The 24,906-nt window shown below is 39.6% G+C and overlaps 1 protein-coding gene and 1 long non-coding RNA gene across 2 annotated transcripts; one reads left to right on the top strand and one right to left on the bottom strand.

Annotated features, from left to right (window-relative positions):
- Window positions 1-528: 528 nt before the first annotated feature.
- On the top strand, window positions 529-3,282 carry LOC110878321. Its single transcript, XR_002557831.2, has 4 exons — window positions 529-737; window positions 1,852-1,940; window positions 2,311-2,399; window positions 3,045-3,282. It is a non-coding gene; the product is annotated as an uncharacterized LOC110878321 (long non-coding RNA).
- A 19,534-nt stretch (window positions 3,283-22,816) lies between these two features.
- LOC110878324 lies at window positions 22,817-24,478 on the bottom strand. The gene is made up of 4 exons (XM_022126606.2): window positions 24,321-24,478; window positions 24,129-24,234; window positions 22,985-23,068; window positions 22,817-22,911 (listed from the first exon to the last, which is right to left on the bottom strand). Exons 1-4 carry the CDS (start codon window positions 24,420-24,422, stop codon window positions 22,868-22,870), a joined length of 336 nt encoding a protein of 111 aa, XP_021982298.1. The 5' UTR covers window positions 24,423-24,478; the 3' UTR covers window positions 22,817-22,867.
- Window positions 24,479-24,906: the final 428 nt, after the last annotated feature.

Genomic DNA, 24,906 nt, shown 5'->3' with positions numbered 1-24,906 from the left:
AAGTTGCACTATGTCTTATGAGATACGTAGATAATTAGTGACCAAAAATATGTTACCATACTTATCTGGTAGTAATAACAATTGGTTAAAAGTGTAAGTAATGTTTAAAAGATTTCTCGGGTCAAATACATTGAGTTTAAACTCAATGAATTATGTAAGAAAAGGTTTCGAGGACGAAACCTCTCTAAGGGAGGTAGACTTGTAACACCCCGAAAACGGGTTTGGTAATCATACTCCGTTAATACTAAAGGACGGGTAAATTGCCGTTAGTAGTAAAAATAACCCGGTAATTATTTGGATTTAAATAAGAAATCCTAATATTAAATACAAACGAATCAAAATTTTAAGGAAATTGAGTCTATAAGAGCCCGAGTTAACGGGACTTAAAATAAAAACGGGTTATAACTCCCGGACCCACCAAGTAACTAGGAATATTAACCTAGTTAGTTGGCGTCTCGACATAATAGAACAAATATGGCTAAAATAACCAAACTATATGATTAACAAAAGTGGAGAGGCCTATGTTGTTAAAATTGAAACTTATATTATTAGTTTTAATTAAAAACAAAACCAAACACCCCCATTTGGATGTCTGGTCGATCAAGAACAGGAGAGGGCGACCTCCCTCATCCTCAAAACCCTAAAATTCACTAAACCCACAAATTGAAGGCTCAATCCAAGTTGAAATCAAAATCTGAACATGGAATCGTGATTACCTCGTCAAAAGGAGTCATAAGGTATGTGAATTTCATGAGAAATCTCTAGTTGAATTTCTGGGTGATCTTAGAAAATTCGAAATTGATGGTTGCATGTTTGTTATATGGATAGAATAGGAACATAGTAGTGTCTAGGAGTAAACCCTAGACAAGTATATGTTGAAATCATGCTTAGCTCAAGTTTTTGTTGATACCAAATTCATGTATGAGATGTTTTTAGCGTTTTAATTGCAAAAGAATAGTGTTATGATGTCAAGAACAAGCTTAAACTGAAAGCTGAATTCAAACGATTCTTGATCAGAATTTACAGCCGATTTGTATTGGCTGTAACCTGGACAAAACCTGATAAAATCATGTGTTTCTTGAGTCTAAAATGTAATTCCAGGAAATATCTTTAAAACCTCACTGGAATCGCATTTTTCGACGAAAATTGAGCGTTTTATGAATTTTCCCGTATCAAAGGTTCAAGCTGCGTTTTCTGGCAGAATTTGCAGCCCATTACGAATGTCATAACTCAATTTAGGAATTGAGTTATGACCTCAAATTTGTACTGTAGAAAGTGCTAAGTGATTAGAAAAATCGCCAATTGGAATTTCGTCAATCGGATAAACGAGGAATTTTAAATGAATTTTTCCGTAAGCTGCAGTCAGAAGTGACGAATCTGATTGCAGCTTAGTTAATGAATTTTTACGAATTTTTGGTAAAGAGTTAGATCTTGAAATTTCAACACAAGGTCTAACCCTCCGAGTGGTACACCACATAAAAAAATCATAATTTTTGAAGACTTGCAAACAGGTTAAACAGGTCAACAAAAACAGCCTATTTTCTGTGATACAAAACTTGATTGTTGATGTTATAAATTATGCCCACAATGTTCATATGTTGAAACTATGAATGAAACGCGTAATTTCCTAATTGATTCAATTAGGGGGTGATACGTGATAATACGGAATCTAATCACAATGTAGATTTTAGTTAATTTCACGTATCATATGATTAGAGGTAGTTAACTAGTAGAAAGTTAAAATTAACCAATGACGAAGTCGAATAATGATTTCGACATAGAAAATACGTAAGGTGGAATAGTCGTATTAGTTAATGACTAATCTAACCACCTTGTGAATGATGATGTTAGTTTGACGCTAAACGAGCTAGGTGGAAGCTTGAGGACGAAGCGGGTCAAACAAATCAATAAGGAAAAGTAAGGCATAGTTTGGATGCGAGGTAAGTAAAGCTTACACCTTTATCGTAGGATATGTATTTATCTATAGATTATAAATACGACCAGGTTATATTCAAATTATGATTTTGACACGAAAAGATACGGGTCGGAACGTATCAAAAGACGAAAAACCATGTTTAATGGTAAAAATGGGTGAAATGGTAATTTGGTCATGGGATGACATAAATAAAAATGAGTTTTTGAATGGCTACTTTCTAAGTAAGCTTAAACGAATAAAAAGGGTAAAATGGTGATCTAGTCAAATATAAGCGCGAAATGTTTGGTCGTTTAGACCAAACGGGTCAAATGGTAATGTTGATACCATTTAACAATTAACGACTAATAAGTGTTTGTGGAGTTTTATGCACACAGGATAAATCGGCCTATGAATTAGCGATGCTATGAATTAGCGATTATTGAGACAAGGTATTAAAACGGGTCAATATGTTGATCCGAACCAGGTACGCATATTGTGGGTTATAGATGAGTATACAGTAGATTGTGCATAACCAAGGGGAAAGATTTAAACTTAAAAAGTTTAAATCTTCGAAATAGGTCAAAAGAATTATGCGCATAGATTGGGTACTAGCTGCGTAATTCATAAAATTTACAAAACCGAATTAAAGAGTTTGAGATAAACATGTTGATGTATGCTTAATGGTTAATTAGAAACAAGCTTGTGGTTTAAAAAACTCGAACAGGTCAAAAGTCTTTAAAAATGAATTTTAAAGCCAAGGGCTCGAAGCCTATTAATTTGTGAATTCAGATGTTAAGTTTGAAAGCTACCGTAAGTTAAGGTAGCCACCGTAACTTACGGTAGCGAATAAATTGTTACGGCAGTTTTCTACTGCCTTACGGCAGACCAGTTTTGCCCAGTGGCTACCGTAACTTACGGTGGCTACCGTAAGTTACGGTAGAGCCCAGTCACTTTTGCTGAATTTTGCATATCATAGTTAATCGAATCCGTTTTGAGCATAGTTTCGATTACGGCACGCGACGGGTGTAAAACCTGCAAATCCTTGTTATTTTAATTGTTTGATACATGGGACTTGTATTAACTTGTAAATAAACTATCAAAACTAACTTTTTGTTGGTTTTGATTCTAGGTGAATGTTATATGCTTCCGCATGAAGATCAAGCCACAAGCAAGAACCGAACACACCTCTCAATGAAGCTTCCGCATTCGATCTAGTTTTCTTTTAATAAAAGTGGATTATGTAAACACTTTTAACGATGTTTTGGATGTTGTAAACATGTTTAAATACTTATGATGTAAAAGTTTTTGTTAAGTGGCATTTTTCATATAAAATGCTTACTTTAATGTTATGTAAATGTTAAAAATTATTATGGGTGTTACATTCGAGTAAGCCAGAGGGTCTTTGATGTTCAGCCTTGACTCTTGCACAAGTCAGGCATCTTCCGACACAGAGAGCGATATCCCTTTTCATGCCCGTCCACCAGTACTTGTAGCGAATATCCTGGTACATTTTATCGGCACCGGGATGAATAGAATACCGGCATTTGTGGGATTCGTCCATTAAAATCTTTCGCAATTCGGTCCGCTTAGGGATCCAAATTCGGTCCAGAAAATAGAAGATCCCATTCGATTTGCTTACAAGTTGAGCTCCATCGTGATAGATTCTCTCCTTCTTCAAGGTGCGTTCATTAAAACAAGCATGTTGGGCTTCACGGATGAGGGTTTCGAGATCGTGTTGGGCTTGGGTATTACGAGTGCTGAGCAAATAGCTCCGTCTGCTGAGCGCGTCGGCAATGACATTTGCCTTGCCTGGGTGATATCGAATCTCATAGTCGTAATCGTTGAAGAGTTCTACCCATCGGCGTTGACGCATATTAAGTTCTTTCTGATCAAAGATATGTTGTAAATTCCTGTGATCGGTGAAGATCGTACACTTGGTACCATACAGGTAGTGTCGCCAAATCTTTAATGCAAAAACAACTGCGCCTAGCTCGAGATCATGGGTTGTATAGTTCTTCTCGTGGATTTTGAGCTGTCGAGAAGCGTAGGCTATAACCTTGTTTCGTTGCATGAGAACACAACTAAGACCAAGGTTGGAAGCATCACAGTAGACAATGAAACCGTCATTCCCATCGGGCAATGTGAGAACAGGAGCATTGCAAAGCTTGTACTTGAGGGTTTGGAAAGCAGACACTTGTTCAGTTCCCCAAACAAAAGACCTGTCTTTATGCGTAAAAGCGGTAAGCGGCACAGCGATCTTAGAGAATCCTTCGATAAATCGTCGATACTAGCCCGCTAATCCGAGAAAAGAACGGACTTCAGACGGGTTCTTTGGCGTAATCCAACTCTTAACTGCTTCAATCTTCACAGGATCGACATGGATACCTTGACTATTCACGATGTGACCCAGAAACTGAACTTCTTCTAACCAGAATTCGCACTTGGAGAACTTGGCATAGTGTCGGTTCCCCTGGAGTAACTCAAGAACCAAACGTAGATGTTGCGCGTGTTCGGCTTTCGATTTGGAATAGATCAAGACATCGTTGATGAACACGATGACGAAACGGTCGAGATAAGGTTTACACACGTGATTCATCAGATCCATGAAAACCACGGGTGCGTTGGTTAGACCAAAAGGCATAACAACGAACTCATAGTGGTCGTAACGAGTGCGAAAAGCGGTTTTAGGTATATCTTCTTCCTGGATGCGTAGCTGGTGATAGCCTGAGCGTAGATCGATCTTCGAGAAACACGTAGCACCTTGCAGCTGGTCAAATAAATCGTTGATACGGGGTAGGGGATAACGGTTCTTGATGGTTAACTTATTCAATTCCCAGTAGTCGATACACATCCTGAACGGCCCATCCTTCTTTTTGACGAAAAGGACTGGTGCGCCCCAAGGAGAGGTGCTCGGGCGAATAAAGCGTTTTTCAAGTAATTCCTGGAGTTGGATCGATAGTTTCCGCATTTCGGATGGCGCGAGTCGATAAGGGGCTTTGGCTACGGGGTTAGCTCCAGGAATGAGGTCGATACGGAAGTCGATATCACGACTTGGCGGGAGTCCTGGGAGATCATCAGGAAACACGTGAGGGAATTCACAAACAACAGGTACCTGGTCTACCGCCATTTCTTTCTTTTCTTTCTCCGCTACTACAATGTTAGCCAAGAAAGCTCTGTATTCCTTGCGGAGATACTTGCTAGCTTGAACACACGACATGAGCTTAAGACCTTTCGAAGCAGTTTCGCCATAGACACATAATAAATTACCATTCGCGAGTGAGAATCGAATCATCTTGTCGAAGCACACAACTTCAGCATGGTTTTCGCGAAGAAAGTCCATGCCTACTATGACGTCAAAACTTCCGAGCTGCATCGGAATGAGGTCGATTGGGAAGATGTGATTGTTGAGCTCGAGAGTACAATCACGAAGAACAGAATTAACGGCGAAAGTTCTTCCAGTGGCGACTTCAACTTCGAATGACGAGGGGAGATAAGAGCGTTTACGACTAAGGAGCTTCTCGATTTCAAACGACACAAAGCAGTTATCGGCTCCAGTATCAAACAAACATGATGCATAAATACCATTCACGAGGAACGTACCATTAACCACGTTGTTGTTAGCCTGGGCTTGACTAGCATTGATGTTGAAGGTTCTTGCGCGTGCTGCTTGTTGATGTTGTTGATGCTGTTGAGGTTGCTGCTGCTGCTGGGGCTCTTGCTTCACCACCCTGTTCGGGCACATGTTTGCAAAGTGGTTGGTCACCACATGCAAAACAGACTCGAGCATTGATCGCGGGTGCTTGAGCTGCGTGTTGGCCTTGCGGGGCTGGGAGTAGAGCTTGATGAGCAATGGCAGGAGCTGCGGTGTTACGGGGACCATAGCGACAGTTGGCAGTGAAATGACCGTACAAATTGCAATGAGCGTAGAAACGATAGGCAAGACCCACCGGATGATGATACGAGCATGTCGGGCAGAGCGGGTGGGGACCTGTGTAAGCACGCTTTGCTGGCAGCGCTTGAGTAACTGGTGCTGGTCGATGATGAGACTGCTGCTGAGCCGGTACGGCCTGCAGAGGAGGAGCAGTGGTAGTGACAACACAGTTCTTGTTGTTGGAGCTGCTGTTGTTGTTTTGCTTCTTCTTGCGGCGTGATGACTTGGATGGTTGAGCAGTGGCGGCTTCGGCGGTTGGTGCAGTGGTGGCTTGATGCAGAGACTTGGAGGGCTTATCCCAGAAACCAACTTTTACTCGCTTGTCGTTGATCTCGGCGGCAAGCAAGTAAGTCTCTTCAATCGATGAGGTCTTCGCGGCGTGAACAAAATCGGCAACACAATCTGGTAGAGCTCGAATGTACTTCTTGATGGCCATGTCTGACGTCTTGACTTGATCGGGACAAATGATGCTGAGCTGTTTAAAGCGAGCAGTTAGGGCTGCGTTATCTCCATCCTTCTGCTTAATGTTCCAAAACTCGTCCTCCAGCTTTTGGCGTTCATGGGGAGGGCAGAATTCGTCCATCATAATGGCTTTCAGCTCTTTCCATGTCAGCTCATTAGCTACATCATTCCCACGTTTGTTTCGCTCGGCCGTCCACCAGTCTATAGCTCAGGACTGGAAGACGCCGGTTGCGTTTAGGGTACGGAGATTTTCTGGACAGTCGCTTTGGCGCAGAGTGACTTCGATGGAATCAAACCATTGAAACATAGCTATTAGGCCATCTTCTCCGGTGAATTCCTTTAGTCCGCATGCCTTAAACTGTTTGAAACTGAAAACAGTCTTGGTAGCATCTTTGGGAGCTTTAGTTCTCGACTCCTCAGATGATTTGCTGATGTTTTCATAGACATCGCTCACAGCTTTTGCTACTTGTTTGGCGATGATAGCAGCAAGACGTCTGTCTCTCTTTTCTTGGCGGGTAAGTGGGGTTCGGTGTCCAGATGACGACATGGTCTGCAACAGACATCGTCGTAGGTCTCAGACACATCAAAATCGAATCTCACCTCACACGTCTACTACTTACTAAAGCTTAGGAACACGTCGAAATACGTATCGCATAAACACATAAGCACATAACCACAGATTCACGTAGTCACAGAAGCACATAAGCACGTAGGCACGTAGAGCACAGAGACACATAAACACAGAAGCACATACACATTTAATCACAGATGCAGTCAGAATACAGAAACCTATCATTCAAAGCTCGCGTGTCGTTTGTAGATATAGCATATCGAGTAGTAAAGCATAATCGTATGGCATGTCGAGTATAGTATAAGCGTATATCGCAGCATAATTCGTCTAGATTGTAGCGACTTGTCAGCGAGATGTGGCGAGTGTTGTGAGATCAGCGGAAGAAAGAGGTGTTAAATCGAAACCAGTGGTATCTCAAAACACTAACAAATAAGCACAAAACCATATAAACACATAAACTACCCATAAAATCGATGGGTGTCAGAGTTGGCAATTGCGAGCTCAGAATCGAAACACATAAAATCGAGAAATAGATTGTCTGCGGCTATTAGACATTGACTACCCAAAGCGATTCGACTATTCTCAAGAACTTGTCATCACATTTCGACTTTCGGAATCGGCCTCTGCCTCGATTCTTGGGCATTCGGCGCACATCCCTTGAGCCATACTCGTGAGTTCAGTTCGTTGGAGTCCGTCGAGGCCTTGGTGAGAGTTTTGGTAAAATCACGGGCAAGCTGGCAAGGTTAGGGTTTCACCCCTGGCTTGACAACTTTTCCTTGATTTTGGTAAAAATAGAGGAGATTATTCATCAAAATATGGATTTCACTCCTGATTTGGTATAATCTCCCGTAGAACAAGCGTTCATTATTAAAAGAAATAATGAAGAAGTCATTGATAAGTTTGATAAAACAGCAGTGATCAAGCAACTTAGTCGAGAGTTTGCGGTTTTCACACCTAATCTCGACTAAACCTCTTGAAAAATCGAGTGCAGTGATAGTGTAGAGTAAGCGAGAGATAGCACATAAACTTGGTCTGTTGGTTCCTAACTATAGTCTAGGTCTCTAAGACATCGACCCGGACTAGGTCGTGTCTAGCGTAATTCCCTATAGTTATGGCTCTGATACCAATCTGTCACACCCCAACCGATGGCGGAATCATCAGGGCATGGCACTGAGCGAAACAGATTGTCCAGAAGTTTCCATAACAACTATCATTACTATTCAATTTATATAATACGTCCCATACCGTACCTCAAATAGCAAACAAATTATTACAGATAACATCTAGTCAAATATTCTGTTCCGACAACTCAGATTTAAATATAAATACATCAATTGTTTATCTGCTTCTAGAGACCCATAATTTGACCACTACAGACAACTATTTGTTGGGCTCTAGAGCTTTATTCTAGCCTCGCTTTCCTAGCAGATAAGCATCTTAAACACCTGTCACATACGTTGAAATAAAGTCAATACATAAAATGTAAAGGTGAGCATACAAGTTTGATAATAGCATATAGAGTTTGAAATAGTTTACGCATAACCAGCACGTACACAGAGGAAAACGAAGCATGTTAATTATCGACATGGATCTATCGATACCAATGACTGCGGGTTGACTGCCCGAGGCAGTTCTCAATACATGATTATCACTGTAATCCATGCAAGTAATTGTCCTTAACAACCCCCGTGTGAACGGGTGCTGAGTCCAAACTATAGTACTATCGTCGTTAAGGCAGGTAGACAGCATTCCACGTGTAAACATAACAACAAGCATTCATTTAGTCACGTAATACATGCGGTAACGGTTAGCGTTTAAAGTAATTGAGTAGTGTGATCGATTGTGGTTTAGAATAAGTAACGTATGTAACACCCAAAAGTGCTAAAGCAAAAAGGGTTCGAGTATACTCACAGTGATTGATGGATTGAAGGGAGCACTTGAGAGTAGGGTTAGCCTGAATAGTTCGATATCATAACGATAAGCAACGCATAAAACGGAAAACAAATGTCAGAGGGTCGGACAGCTGGTCGATTGGACGGTTGTCCGATCGGACGGCTGGCCGTTCGGCTTGACAGTCCGTTCGGACAGCTGTCCGGTCGGTCGATAGGCCGATCGGATGGCTGTTCGAGTGGATTGTTTCTTCCTCTGAGAAGGATGTGTTTGTGTATGATGGTTTGACTTTTGAAGTTTTCGTTGTAGCATTTGAAAACATTGAAGTATCTTTACCTTTCAGGTCAGTCGATCGGACAGTTGTTCGATCCGGCTAACCGATCGGTTAGGTACTTCAGCAGACAAGTTCTTGGCAGGGTGTCACCTGATCGGACGGCTATTCGATCGGGTGGCACTCCTAGTGCATTGTACAAGTTGAAAAATCGACTAAGTGTTGAAGCATAGTATCTCATGATCCGAAGAGTAATCCAATCGGACGGTAGTCCGATCGAACAACAGTTCGTTCAAAACTAGACTTCAATGAATTGCTCAAGTGTGGGACCATGTGCTAGTCGATCGGCTGGCCCGGTCGATCGGCTGACTGTCCGATCGGCTGGCTGTCCGTTCGGACAGCAGTCTGATCAGTCAGCATCCTGACCTGATCAGCTTGTTCGTCTAACACTTGGCTGTTCTGATCGTTTGTCGTTATATCGAGGTGTTTTAACAAGAGGTTGAACCATAGAACCCTCATTCTTACTTGTTTCTCCTACTCGGACAGGAATCACCCAAATCCGGCCGGTGAACTATTCGGAACAGAGTTTAACGTTTGTTGGGATTGAACCCTACCAGAGAAACAGATAATTAAAGCCAAAACTAGATCAGGTCAGTGGATCCGGAATAAGCAGATGTTATGCATACAAGTCTCTCCCCTTGAAAGTGGTTTCAACATCTGCTGACCTCCTATCTACTGATCATACAAACTGCTAACCTATAACTGCTGATCAAGTCAAAGACTGATGAAGAACTAAAGCCCTGCTGCCCAATCTACTGCCTTGAGTCAAGCACTGCTGATCATGACAAGTACTGCTGGGTTCACAGCAGTGGAAGGATGCAGCAGTAGTTTTGAAGCCACTGCTGGATCATCAAAGTCACCAGCAGTGGCTAGCTCAGATGATTCACATCTGCAGCCCTCACCACAATATGCCATTGTTCCATACCAAGGATAGTTAATCTTCTTGAAATCTCATCCACCAGATCAAATTATTGGCAACATCAATGAAGGGGTGCTCACAAGAAGTCAATCCCAAAACATTTGTCTTTTTGTTGGTTCTCTATCACTCCATCAGCCAGTCAAGTACCAAGAGGCACTGAAAGACAACAGCTGGGTAGAAGCCATGCAAGAGGAGCTCCAACAGTTCAAAAGACAACAAGTATGTGAGCTTGTACCACTGCCAGAAGGTGTATATTGGCACAAAGTGGGTCTTCAAAAACAAAACTGATGAAAGGGGCATTGTTGTCAAGAATAAAGCCAGGCTTGTGGTTCAAGGTTACAGACAAGAAGAGGGCATTGACTATGATGAAACATTTGCCCCTGTAGCAAGACTTGAAGCTATCAGACTCTTTCTGGCCTTTGTTGTCAACCACAACATCAAGGTGTATCAAATGGACATAAAATGTGCATTCCTCTATGGTAAGATTCAAGAAGAGGTTTATGTTTGTCAACCTCCAGGCTTTGAGGATCCATTTAATCCAAATCATGTCTACAAGCTGAACAAAGCTTTGTATGGCCTGAAACAAGCACCAAGGGCCTGGTATGAAACTCTTTCCACCTTTCTACTTTCCATTGGTTTCACCAGAGGCGGAAATGATAGAACACTGTTTTTAAAATGGAGAGGGAAGGACTTGATGATTGTCCAAATTTATGTGGATGACATCATTTTTGGAAGCACATGTAACAAAATGTGTGAAGAGTTTAGGCAACTCATGACAGCTGAGTTTGAAATGAGTGCAATGGGTGAACTCCAGTGTTTTCTTGGTCTCCAAGTAAAACAACTGCAAAATGGCACCTTTATCCATCAAGGCAAATATGCCAAAGAACTTTTAAAGAAATTTGATATGGATGATTGTAAGCCATGCAGTACACCCATTGCAACCAATAAACTAGTCATGTTTGATGAGAAGGATGAATTGGTTGATCAGACCTTATATAGAAGCATGATTGGGTCTTTACTGTACCTAACTGCATCTAGACCAGACATCATGTTTGCAACATGTGTCTGTGCAAGATCCCAATCAGCCCCTAGAAAGTCAAACCTTATTGCTGTAAAAAGGATGTTCAGATACCTCAAAGGTGCTCCCACACTTGGTATCTGGTATCCAGCTGATGGTAAAATTGAGCTTTCAGGTTTCTCAGATAGTGACTTTGCTGGATGTGACAAAACAAGGAAGTCCACTTCAGGAGGGTGCCAATTCCTAGGCAATTGCTTAGTGTCTTGGCAAAGCAAAAAGCAAGCAGCTGTTTCCACATCCACTGCTGAGGCAGAATATATAGCTGCTGCAAGCTGTACAGCCCAACTGCTCTGGCTTCAAAATCAGTTGCTGGATTTTGGTATCACTGCCTTGAAGACAGCACTCATGTTGGACAGCCAGGCAGCAGAAAATATCATCAAAAATCCAGTTTCTCATTCAACCACCAAACACATTGACATCAGACATCACTTTGTGAGAGATTGCTATGAAAAAGGTTTGATTTCTCTGCATTATGTCCCAACTAAGGATCAGCTGGCAGATGTGCTAACCAAAGCATTAGACACATCCACCTTTGAAACTTTGATCTCTAGGATTGGCATGCTAAACATGGAATAACAGGCAAAATCCTGTTTTTCTATGAATAAAAGCATTAAAATATTTTCAGAAAATCAAAAATCTATCCTTAAAAATAGCTAAAAATGAAGTTTTCATTAAAATCCTTAAAAGTCTGCCATAACCACTGATGAGTTCAAAAGTCTGTATTACTTCAAAAATCTGTCCACTGCTGAAAATCATCCCCTGCTCTCTCATTCCTTTGATAAACACTGTTGTTCAAAAGCAGTTTTGTATCCACTGATGACCTAGCCTCTGATAGCAAAAATCATCCACTGCCTTCAGTACCGTTACATCCACTGCCTTCATCAGTAATTTTCATAAAAGTACTGTCCTTCACTTCATCAGGGGATGGTACGTGGACAGTACATCGTGGTCAGACCTTTCGTAACCGCTGCCACGTCAGCATTCACTTTTCCACCATAAAACCCCCATTCTAAACCCAAACAGGGTTTACTGTCGAATTGAATTCTTAAAAATTCTCTTCTCAAAGCAGTTTCTTCAGCCTTTGTCAAATCTCTTCACAAATTTCTTCGATCGTCTTCTTCAAAATGACTAAATCGAAGTCCTCCGCAAAATCTTCCAAAGGGGCCTCTCAAAAGGCTAAACCCACAGAAATTCCACACAAACCCTCTCATAATCTTCTGGGTCTTCTCACAAAACCCGACACCATCGATACCTTTGATTCCATCCTCGATATGATCTCTGCGTCAAAGTACAAAACTTTGCTTACAGCAGATGCTCCCATCTACCTGCAAACCCAGAGAGAGTTTTAAAAAAATTGTACCCTTGACAAATAAGGCGAAGATGTCATAGCCATTAACTCTACTCTACAGGGAAAAGCAGTCCAAATAACACCACAATCCATATCAGAGGTCTTTCAGCTCGATGATCAGGAAGGTAAAAATTCTTTTCCTAAAAATGAGTTAAAAATTGACTTCATTGAAAGAGGGTATGCAGACACAATGATGAAGAGGGATACCTTACAAAAAGGTTTCTTCCCTCCTGCAACAAGGTTTTTATTCCATACCCTCCTTATGTGTGTTTCAAAAAAAACCAATTCTTTTAATGAAATACCATTGAAGATTCAAAACTTAGGATATGCTATTCTACAAGAAGAAAATTTTAACTATTCTAAGGAAATCTTCAATGATTTGGTTAAAAATGTTGAAACGAAATCTTCAATGATTCTTACTGTTTCAAGATTTCTAAGCTATTTTTTGAAAAGAAATTCAGTAAGGATGATATTTCTGTAATAAACCAAGGTGAATTTTTCCAAATGCACAGCTTAACTGCTGAAACTTTTACAAGAATGTCAATACCTTGCAAAACACAAGCAGAGGTGCCTGAGCAGAATTTAGCAGCAAACACTGCTCCTCAGGTATCTGCTGCTGAGCCCACTGCTCAAGGTGATCAAGGTAGCAAAACAACTGCTTTGAAACCCACACCTATAATCACCAAAAAGCCACAGAAAAAGAAAACTCAAAAACCCCCAAAACCTACCAAAAAGGCAACTCTGGAGGATGAGATACCAGAGAAACTGCCTATGACAAAACAAAAGTCACAAGAAACCACTGCTGCTACTTCCTCACAGCAGTTGGTAAAAATATCTCAAACCATGGCTGAAACTCCTCCTGCTTCTTCTAAAAAAGAACAGGTTGTACAAATAGGGACACCACATCATGATGCTCTGGAAGCACTTGTTTCCATCATCCACAGCCCATTGCCCGGGGTAAATTCTCTGTCTACACCTGCCCTCACATCCCCAATTCCACCAAATACAAAAATCGTGTTGGATGCAATTGATTTGAACCAGGCACAAACCAGTCCTTCTCAATCACCTGTTCATGAGAATATGCCTTAACAAAAGACTGGGCCTGATGCATCAATCTTTGCTAACCCACCAACACAACCTGAGGAGGTTACACCCCTTGAGTTACAAGTAACTCTTGGTGGTATTCCAAGTGAAGCAGCCACTACAAGTGTTGAACCCACTGGTTTACACTTGGACAGTGGTTACATCAATAAGACTTCCTTGGATGCAATTCCTTCTATAACACCTCTGATATCTACTAGTGAGTTTGTTCTGACCACTGGTTCCATCAAAAGACTATCAAGTGTTGAAGGAAGAAGACCCCAGTACCAAGAAAAAGGGGCATCAGTTGTTGATGTTTGGAGTACACTCCCTACCTCAACCTCTGATAAAACCACTGCTAGTGGGAAATCAGATGATCCCATTAAATTGGGTGATGGTTTAAAGTACCGTGAATTGACGAAACGTGTTGAAAAACTGGATACTTCGGTTGCAGAAATCAAAGAAATGCTGCAACAGTTGTTAACAGTACAAAAGGTGCAATCCCCTGCTGATACAACAGTTGTTCCACCTCAAACATCTGCTCCACAAGCATCTGTTGCAAATGAGCTCTGGAACTTCTTTCAATCTTTTCTCCAACAACAACAACAAAAAGCTGCTCAGCAACATGAAAAACATGTCCAAGAGCTGAGAAACACAATGGAGTCTAGGTTCAAGAACACACAAGCTGATATCAAGGCTATAAAGGCCCATCTATTGCAAACCACTGGCACTGTTCCTCCAACTGTTCTTTTTCTTGATGAACTCCCCCCCAGATAATGCCAAAAAGGGGGAGAAAATTCGGGAGTGGAGGAAGAAAGGGATTGATAATGGTCTGTATATTGAGCTAGAAAAGGATGCTATGCTCAGAAAAATCCCCTTGCCAGATGGTAGCAAGAAGGTTGATGTTACTCGAAATGCACTTGATGAAGGAGTAGCAAGTGTAAAAAGAGATAGAGCGGCAAAGGATATGTCAAGGTGGAATGAAGAAAAAAGAGCTTACATGGAGCTGAATGCGCAGGGTTGTTCTGGGTTAAAGGATGTTCAAAATCCTGTGCCAAAAAGAAATCTTACTAGAAAAGTAAGGAAACCCAAGTCCACACCATCCAGACTCACTAAGCATACTTCAAAACCACCATCCAAAAGCCACCAACATCAAACCTCCACCCAAACAGTTGCTGAAACTCCTGCTGTATCAACATCTGCTGGTACTTCAGTTGTCTCAACAACTGCTCTCACTACAACACACGCCACTTCAACACACACTACAACCACTGCCTTAGCACCACCACCACCATCACCACTTAAAACAACATCTCCACCATCACCTCCTGTCAAAAAGCAGAAGACAGCAGATGTTACAACATCTGTTGTAATGACAACAGTGGTTGAAACACTAGTTGTTTCAACAACTGTTAGTCAATCACAAACCACTGCCTCTCATATCACCACCACTGTTCCACTCAAAACATCATTTGCCTCTCCTACAATTAAAGGAGAAGGGTTATAATACCAGATGATGATTCTCCATCACCACCACCAACATCATCAAAACCTCTAGCACTTGTCACAATTCCAAATCTCATTCCTCTCTCTTCAGCTCAAATTCAAAAGCCATTACCTCCTGCAGGTGTTTTATTTCCTTTGGAACTCATAGCAGTTAGGGAAGAAATCAAATCTTTCTATTATGAGGATGACCCTGCTAAAAGGAGTTTGCCATCAGTTGAAGGATATCCCAGGCCAAACAATATTGAAGAATATTTGAAAATCAAGGCCAAGCAAGCAGAAGATATCTCAAATAAGAATAAACAAGGGAAATCTAATAGAGAATTTCAGAAAAATTATTAGTTTCTCCTCACACATGTCAGATCTTTGGAGCAATTTGCTAAAAATGTATGTCAGCAAATCTCAGAAAAGGCAGATGAGTCCATGAGAAAAGACTACATTGATAACATCATGGCCTACAAGAAATACAAAGGAGAGAGATATATGTACAAAGACTGGACCATTTCTGAGCTCGAAAATGAAGCAGCCAGGATTCAAGAAATGATAAAAAATAAGGTCAAGCAGACTCCTCCTGAAAAATTCAAAGAGTTTGAATCTGACAAAGCTTTAGAGTTGAAGAGAATGAAAGAGGAGCTGATAGCAGCTGATTATGGGTCAAAGAATTCTGTATCAAAGTGGGGAGAAGATAGGGTCAGGGCCACCTACAAAAAGTTGGAGGAACTTAGGAAGAAAGATCCAACAGTTCCACAAAAGCCTGACTATTCCAAAGCAGAGGGCTCAACAAGACCACCAAAGCTGCATGTCAAAAGAACCACTGCTCCAGCTGGTGCTGCCATCTACAAAAGAAGGAATCAAAACCAGATGGGTGCTGAAACAATCCAAGAACTAATGGCTGGTGATGCTCTTGTAAAAGAGGGCATTAAGATAATGATTAAAGAAGAATCTGGATTGGAAAAATCTGCAAGTACTGTTCAGACAGTCATGAATAGGCCTGCATCACTAAACTCCTCATCCAATAAAAATCTCCCAAGAAACCCACCAGGCTCAAAAGTACTAAAGTGGAAAACTGATAAACAGACCCACGTACTGACAGTGTTCAAGTCTAGTGGAGAAGTGAAGAAATTAACAAGGGAACAAGCTCTTGGCCAGAGTCTTGAAGATTTGCAGGATCTCCTTGATCTTCCACTTAGCAGGGATGATGATGACACAGATGCCTTAACCTTTGAATTACAACTCAAAGGGCAAATAAGGGAACTGCTGATGAGGCAATAAAGATCTACAATAATGAGGAGTTTTGGCATTATCTGTTCCAGGGGGAGATTGTTGGGATTGAACCCTGCCAGAGGAACAGATAATTAAAGCCAAAACTAGATTAGGTCAGTGGATCCAGAATAAGCAGATGTTATGCATACAAGTCTCTCCCCTTGAAAGTGGTTTCAACATCTGCTGACCTCCTATCTACTGATCATACAAACTGCTGACCTATAACTGCTGATCAAGTTAAAGACTGATGAAGAACTAAAGCCCTGCTGCCCAATCTACTGCCTTGAGTCAAGCACTGCTGATCATGACAAGTACTGCTGGGTTCACAGCAGTGGAAGGATGCAGCAGTAGTTTTGTTTACTTTATGTAATGAATTGTAATAACAGTAGTTAGTATAGCAGAGGTTGTATAGATCAGAGGTTAGAGTTTGTTAGGAGGTTATATATCCCTTTCATAGTGACGTCAGCTTAGATGCTTCAGTGGTTTGCTCGTGCCTATAAATAGAACAGTGCTCTGTACTGTTCTGTTTAGCTCTTTCACCATCTTCTTCCTGCACGAACAAATACTGTGAGCTCGGGCTGAGGGGGAGTTTGTATTCATTCATGCATTGTAATCGTTATTGAAATAAATTCAATCTTTCGGTTCTTTGTGGAAAATGTTTGATTAAAGCAATTCTCCTGTTTGATTGTGTACAAAGTTTGTTTCCATTATAATTCCGCTGCACAACTCATTCATCTTCATCTTATTTCAAACGTAAAACACAATCAAAACCAAACTCAGATCCTAACAACGTTTAACCCGAAATCGGTGAACCATGTGGATAGAATCCGGATCTTGAGTCATGCAACCACCGGAATGATTAGCAAGTCGGCAGAAGCTCCGTTTCTATCGGTTTGAAGGCATTGAGTGTAAAAGAGTTGAAAGAAAGTTGGAAAACCATCTTTCAATCCTTTTCACCGTGTAAATGTTTAGATCTATGAAAGATCCTTGTTTGTTTATGTGGAAATCGGCTAGATCTAAGTGATTCTTGGTGGATTGAGGCCAAAACATGAAGTTCTTCAAGAACACGATGATGACATCTTCCTATAACACTTGAATCTTGATGATTTCACGGTTAGAAATCAAGATTTGAAAGATAGAAAGGTGTAGGAGTGCGTGTAGATCAAGAAAGTGCAAGATTTAGGATGAAATCTTACCGGAATCGGAAGGAATCTGAGAAAAGGAGGGGAGCACGAGCTGGTCGGTCAGAGGTTTCCAAAAGTAGAAAGTTTGAGAGTGACAAGGGGTATTTATAGGATGCCATAAGAGGAAAGTGTTGGCCGATCGATCAGGCAGCACGATCGGACAGCCTGTCCGATCGGACAGCAGTCCGATCGGCTGACATATCGATCGGCTGGTAGCCTGATCGTTCAGCTGCACGATTCAAGTGTTCGGTGCGACGATTTTTGATTTTTCGATCTTGATTGCGATTGATGAGAATACGATAGAGTTTCCTATTCAAATTACTTTTAATCCCTACCACTATATCTAACATACAATCATCTATATCTCGCGTTATCTCTTCTCCACCAATTATCATGATTCGATTCCGATTGAGTTCGATTGAGTTTCGATTTCGAGTCGAGTTTCGATTGATTACCACACATAACATAAAGTAAACACGCACAAGTAACATATAAGGCACACACACACGTATATTAACACCAAAATTCGCGTAATTCGAGTCTCGAGTTCGATGATGATTAGATTAGCTCGATTATTGATTAATTGACTTTATCGCATTGTTACTTCCTATTATTCACAGTCGTAAAGCAGTTCGCATCGATAAATAAACTTCGATTAATTCGATTGCACTTAATTACTCCACATAATACAACTAACGTAAACATAAACATAGAATAGACTAACTACGGTCAAAGGAGTCAATCTTGACTTTGACTTTGACTTTGACTTTCGGTAACACGGGGTGTTATAATGATGGCTTATATGACTTCGATTTTGAGAAGAATGTCACTGATACCACCACTACTGAAGATATCTTTGAATTTAATGTTGATACTCAAAGAATTGACTTGGAAACCACCACTGCAGATGTACCAGTTACGAATGTTGTTTCTGATCCTGTCATCGGGACAATGCCACCTGTTACCTCTGAAACTGAAGGACCATCTGGAATTATTCATAACGAGCCTGGTAGTTCAAGTGGTAAGAGGATTGAAAAGCCATTGAGGATGTTATTTGATGACGATTCAAGTGATGATGATGAGTTCATCAGTATGAGGGAAATGAAGAAACGACTAGTTGTGCTTGAGCAAGATTCGATCCATAAAGATGCTAAGATCATTCAACTTGAAGATACTATAGTGCAAAAGAATCAACAAATTGATCAGCTTCAAGGAGACATCAATTTGTTGTTCAACATGGTTTATGATCTGCGTGGAAAGTTGGAAAAGAAGTTTGGTAGAGAGTTCTCTGATCCAACTGATGTGGAAAGTCGAAGAAAAACCGATGAAGATAGAGCAAGAGCTTTTGCTAAGGATGATGCTGAACGGAGTGCTGCTATGGAGCATTATTTCACTAAAGTTACTGATGTAGAGGCTGACAGGGCAAAGGCTGAAAGAATCAAGAAGAAAAGAGAGTTCGTTATTCTGAAAAATAAGAATATCAATCCAGAAGATGAAGATGCTAATGCTACTCATCACTTGATGGATGTTGGTGAAACTGTTTATGATAAAGTTGGGAATCGTTCTGGAGTAGTAAGCTAGGGTTTTGATCATGACAGACGAAGATGGTGGATTAAAAGAAAGGTTGGACCTGTTGAATGGTATAAGAATCCCGCTCAGTTCCAGACATTTACAAAGGTAGATTTGATCAATTTGTCAAAGTCACCTTATGTGGATGATCAGCCTGGTGGTCGTGGATATTTTTTTTGAAAGATTACAGAGGGAAGTTGCTCGCAATTTTCCTTCGATGCATACTGCTGAATCAATTGTTACACCAGCTAAAGGCATTAGAGATCCATACACCAACAAGCGGATGAAGATTGTGCACTGGCCACCTACTGATAAGGAAAAGACTATTCCTTTTGTCAAAAGGATTCCAAAAGGTGCTCTGAAGACCTTGCATTTTTGGGCTTATGATGAGCGTCTAGGGCAAGCAGTGATGGTGTGTGATGTTGAAGTGACTTTTTCATATGGTTGACCAAGTTGATCTGCTGAATCTTGCCTATGAAGATTTGGAAGTGCTAGCTCGTAATCAGATTAGAGCTACTGAGAAATACGAAGAAATCGCTAAAGGATGGACTGCTGTTGTTGCTTCAACCATTCATATTCGCACAAAAGGGTTTGGTGGTCTCAAGGATCGTTTGGGTGGTGACAGTGAACGTTGAAGTCTCAAGAACCTCTATGCATAAACCTAGGGGAGATTGTTGGAACCTGAAGGTTTATACATAGAGGGTTATAAAGTTTAAAGGTTAATTAGTATGTTTTGTTCATTAGACTTTTGGGTCGATATGTATTAGTTGGGTCGTGTAGGTGGTTTCGAGTGGGCCTTAGGGTTTAGACCCATGTGATTAGTATTTAAGTAAGCCTCAACCTATTGGTTGAGGTTGATCAGTTGTCGAGAACAAGAAGGGCCAGCCGAAACCAGTTTTGTGTCTTGTATCCGTCACCTTCAATCAGTGAATGCAAGATATCTTGGTTTGTTTTAATTACTTTTAGTGTTTCGGTTATATTTGTTCTTAAATCCACTTGTGTTTGATTTCCGCTCTTACACAAGTTTCTGTTTGATATCATTGAAAGATCCTCAAGGGTTTTACAAAATATAGGAAAAAAGAGGAGTGTAAGGGTATCTTGGGAATATCATATTTATTGAGTTTCTCTCTTCACATGCAAGACACATACATATTTCACCCTCATTTTTTAAACGTTCATAACTTTTTTATACAACATTATTTTTCATAAAAATTTCACTATAAAATCGAGCGTTTTTTTTTTATCTTTAATTTGAGTACCATATTACTATATAAAATATGACGACTAAAAAACCCACAAAAATGTGTTATATTTCTATCTTGTATAACATTTTTTGTACTGGATTTTTGTACTATATTTTTGTGCTAAATTTTTTGTGCTGAATTTTTTTGCCTTAAAATTTTTTTTCTCAATTTTTTATGTTGGATTTTGTGTACTATTTTTTTGCTGAATTTTTTCGTGCTATATTTTTTTGTACTAGATTTTTTGTGCTATATTTTTTGTACTGCATTTTTTGTGCTATATTTTTTTGTGCTGCATTTTTTATGTTATATTTTTTTTGTACTTGATTTTTTGTGCTAGATTTTTCGTACTGTATTTTTTGTTGTATTTTTTAGAAAACAAAAGGGTGTCACATGTCATTTTCACACTCCTATAAGGAGCAAAATGTCCTTCATTCCTACTTATATGGAGTGTCACATGGCATCATCACAATCCTTCTTAGGCTACTTAGGAGACTGAGGGTGGTCCGTGATGAAGGTTCCATCACGAGTGATGAGCATCGGAACACCACTGCCACCATTAAGTTTCACGCGTTAAACTTATAACTCGTGAAAAAGTTCACGCGTTGAACTTCAACAAATTTGGACATGCAGCATCTATATAATCCACTAACAACATCTTTGTATTACACTTGTCACCCCTACACTTATACTTTTATCCCAAAAACACCCCCACTCCCCTAAGTGATGTACTACAATTTTTCTCAAATCTTTATCAATGTTTTCTTTTTATTTAAATCTGGAGTGAAGTTTTTAAATTTTAAAACTGTAATTTATTTTTTAAATAACTTTTCATATTTTTTTAGAACCGAAATCCACAAAGTGGAGCGAGTGAGGCGACTATCATGCAACAAGCCACCGAAGAATATTTTAATGAAATTTATAATTTAGTGTTTTATTGTTAATTTCTAGTTTAAAAAAAATTGTGAGTGATGGAATTCCATCATGAAGAGGTATGGTCCCAATTCTTTGCCTACATGGCAAGGACCACACCACTTTTTCATCTAACATGGCGCCTACCTCAGCAAGTGCATTCAGAAGCTTCCAGAAGCTTCTGGAAGACTTCAAGGTGGCACCAAAAGATGCTCCTCCCGACAGGAAGGACAACACGTGTCACCAGTCACCAAGCGCCATGTGGACCTGCAGCAAATCCAGGAGCAGACCGACAACAGCAGTACGACGTCTCCAGCATGGGCAAATATAGGCGCGTCACGTGTACCACCACCCTGACCACAGCAGAGGGGACCAAGAGGATATTCCCCTTGGTTGGACAGCTGACGCCCTATAGCAGCTGGCAAGGTTGCTCCTCCCTCCTTCACCCTCCGGCTATAAATAGGACCCTTCATCATTCAGGTTAATTCTATTCTACTCTCCACACTCTCACACTCAACACACACTGTTTTATTCATCAGAACAGTACTTATTCTCACGCCGGAGCCTGGTTAAGAGGAAAACCCCCATATTCCCCTCTTAACGAGCTAACGGTGTTGCTGTTTTGCAGGACCATAGCCATTCGACGAGCAGAGAAGGAGATTGAACCCACAGAAGAGACAATCCCACAGATTAACCTTAGTGTTAACCTGTGTTTCATCACTAGTGATGACCACCGCCACTAAAAAATGCTTGTGAGTGATAGAATAGTGGTTGCTGACATGACGGAAAATGATTGGATTTTTATGAGTGATGGAATTCTATCAGTAGGAACACCCCACTTTCCTTAGACAAAATCTACTTTTTAATGAATCTTTCCCCTTTAATAACCTATTGTTTAAATGATTTATACGGAGAGCAAATAACTCAATTTTACATCTTTATTAAAACTATTTAGATTAATATAATATGTGTGACCCATTTATAACTTGGGCATTTTGAATAAATTGATGGTTTATATTCCTAAACTTGAAATTCAAAATTGTCAATGCTCTTACTGGCAACTCGGGTTATGGAAGTCCATGAACGATGACATGGCACATGACGAATGAATGTAGCACGGACACGTAACGTGTGTGTCTATAGTGAATATTATTTTTATATGTTTTGCGGTGTTCGTGGGACTACTGCGATGTTAAACTAGACGGAATCTACTAGTTCGATGGGTGTTGAGTGGCGGATCTAGGAAATTATTATAGGGGCAACGTTTTAAAGATAAAGGGGTAACGAAATCGAAAAAACGTGGGTGTCCCCTCCTACCCTGCTATCATCTATGTTCTTGGGTTCTTGGAGTTCGAATCGATTTTATTACTTGGCAAAATAATCATATTTGGATTGTATATTTGTTAGAGAAAATGAAATATGACGGTGACCACAACCGTGGTGACAGGAAGTCTATATGGTGAAAGAGCGAAAGATTTTGTTCTTTTGCGTTACATTTTCAAATCAACACATAGTTAACTATTGAATTTTAGATTTCAATGTATTACCCCCAAACAAACAAGTTCAGATTTTGATTTGACCAAGTAAAGTAAGGAAAAAAACATTACAAACTATATAAATTAAACATTTATGAAAAAAAAAAAAAAAAAAAAAAAAAAAAAAAAACTATGTCACCTCCTCCATGTTCTTCCATTACTAGTCTCTTGTGGGTGTCCTGTAACAATATATAAATCAAACATTAATAATGAACAATGAAAATTTGGTTGAGTATATATTGATAAACTTACTGTTCAATACATTGCTTGGTAGCATACGACGTCGTGAGTACGCTTCAAAGAAGACCTTATTCTCTTTAAGCAACTCATCCCAAACTATATCAAATTTTCCGACCAATATAAATATCAAAACAATAATTTAGTATGAACTATGAAGAACGTTTAACCACTAGTTATTTAGTATGAACTATGAAGAACATTTAACCACTAGTTATGTGATTTGATGATAAAATTATAACTTATATGAAGCTTTACACAGAAAGTTAAAAGAGAAAATACAGTCACACATTCGACCTATAAATTAAATTAAAAAATTCACTAATTAATCTCAAATAATTTTAGTGGGTTAAGTTATTCTACAAAGTCTCCTTAAAAAAAGAAGTGTAAGAAAACATTATAGAGTGACAAGTGTCCAATAACCTAAAACCTAAACTCACTGCATCACCACCCAAAACCTAAACACCCACCCCTACCCAAAAACCTAACCCCCCCCCTCCCCCCACACACACACACACACAATAAATGCTAAAAACTAAATCATAAAGCTAAACCACACAACTAAATGCTAAAAAAATCTAGAAAACACACAATTTTTTTTAATATATATATATTTTTTAAAATCGTTACTTTTCGTCACCACAATAAAAAAGGGTGGAGAGGGGGAGGGGGGGGAGGTTAGGTTTTTGGGTGGTTGGTGTTTAGGAATTTTTTTTTTTTTTTTTTTTTGTAGTAGATTTATTTTTAGGAGCCTTTGTACACTTCTTATTTTAAGAGTTTTTGTATTTGATTCTAAACCTAATTTTAGTATATATAGTTTATTTTTTAGAACTTGTAACATCAAATAAATAATTTATGTTTTTTTAGTTTAATATAAGTCTCATGTATTACAAAAGTTTCAAGGAACATAGATGTTTGATATAAGTCACATGTATTATAAAAGTTTGAAGGAACGTAGATTACAATAGTGTATCTAACTCATCACAACGGTGCGTCCACTTCTTGAGTTTGATTTATTGTTGTAATGAATCTTGATGCACGTATACAAGTGTACGTCTTATCCATTACAAGAGTATGCTCAGTTGAATACTCAAATGCCAAACAAATGTAAAAACACAAGTAATTCTAAAAAAAATACGAATATACTTCCAAACTATACCTGTAAAGGTAACAAGAGGACTAATATTAGCATGCTTAGCAAGCGTCCTCATGCATTCATCCCGACCCATACGGAAAACTATGCACCTTTCTATTAGATGATGCACCTATAAATACAAAACTTTTAATACATGTGAGCATGTATAATGTGTATGTATGTGTGTACGTACGTATATATGTTTGTAGGACTTACCATTCTAATGAAGCCCTGAGGATTGCAATCTAAGCATGGTAGCTTATGGCCATGAGGGTGGAAATGTAAGCATGATGGTTTGTGGATTTGAAGCCTTCTCATATCTTCTTCTCACTGTATATGTTATATCTGTTTCGCTACATTTATATATGTGTCAAGTAAATATCTTGTAGGTGTCACCAAAAGTGCAACTATTTAGATATTTTATGGATCAGATATTTTTATTTAATTATTTAAAAGTTAAATGTGATATTAAATCTGGTTATCCATAGGGATATCCAAGTGAAGGGCCAAAAAAGCATGAGAAATCCTATCTATTTGTGATAAGTCGTCTTCTTATTATCTTATGCTGGGCCCTGGGACATTTACTATAAGTGGGCCGGATATCATTACGTGTCCATAACCTATAAACCCAATGGAACAAGTTTTTGATTAGTCCAATAAAAACTAAAAAGGCCCATATACCCATGGAGCATAAAATTCTCATTAGATTTGTTTCATTTGGATTATTTATTTATTTATTTTTTGCATGTGGATTAGGGAACTTGATTAAGGTTGTTTAATAAGGTCGTAAACAAGCGATAAA

This window comes from Helianthus annuus, chromosome 9 (genome assembly GCF_002127325.2).
Source record: "Helianthus annuus cultivar XRQ/B chromosome 9, HanXRQr2.0-SUNRISE, whole genome shotgun sequence".
In the NCBI taxonomy this organism is placed as follows: Eukaryota; Viridiplantae; Streptophyta; class Magnoliopsida; order Asterales; family Asteraceae; genus Helianthus; species Helianthus annuus.
Note: the sequence above shows the minus strand (reverse complement) of the source record. Positions and strands in the feature narration are given on the sequence as shown.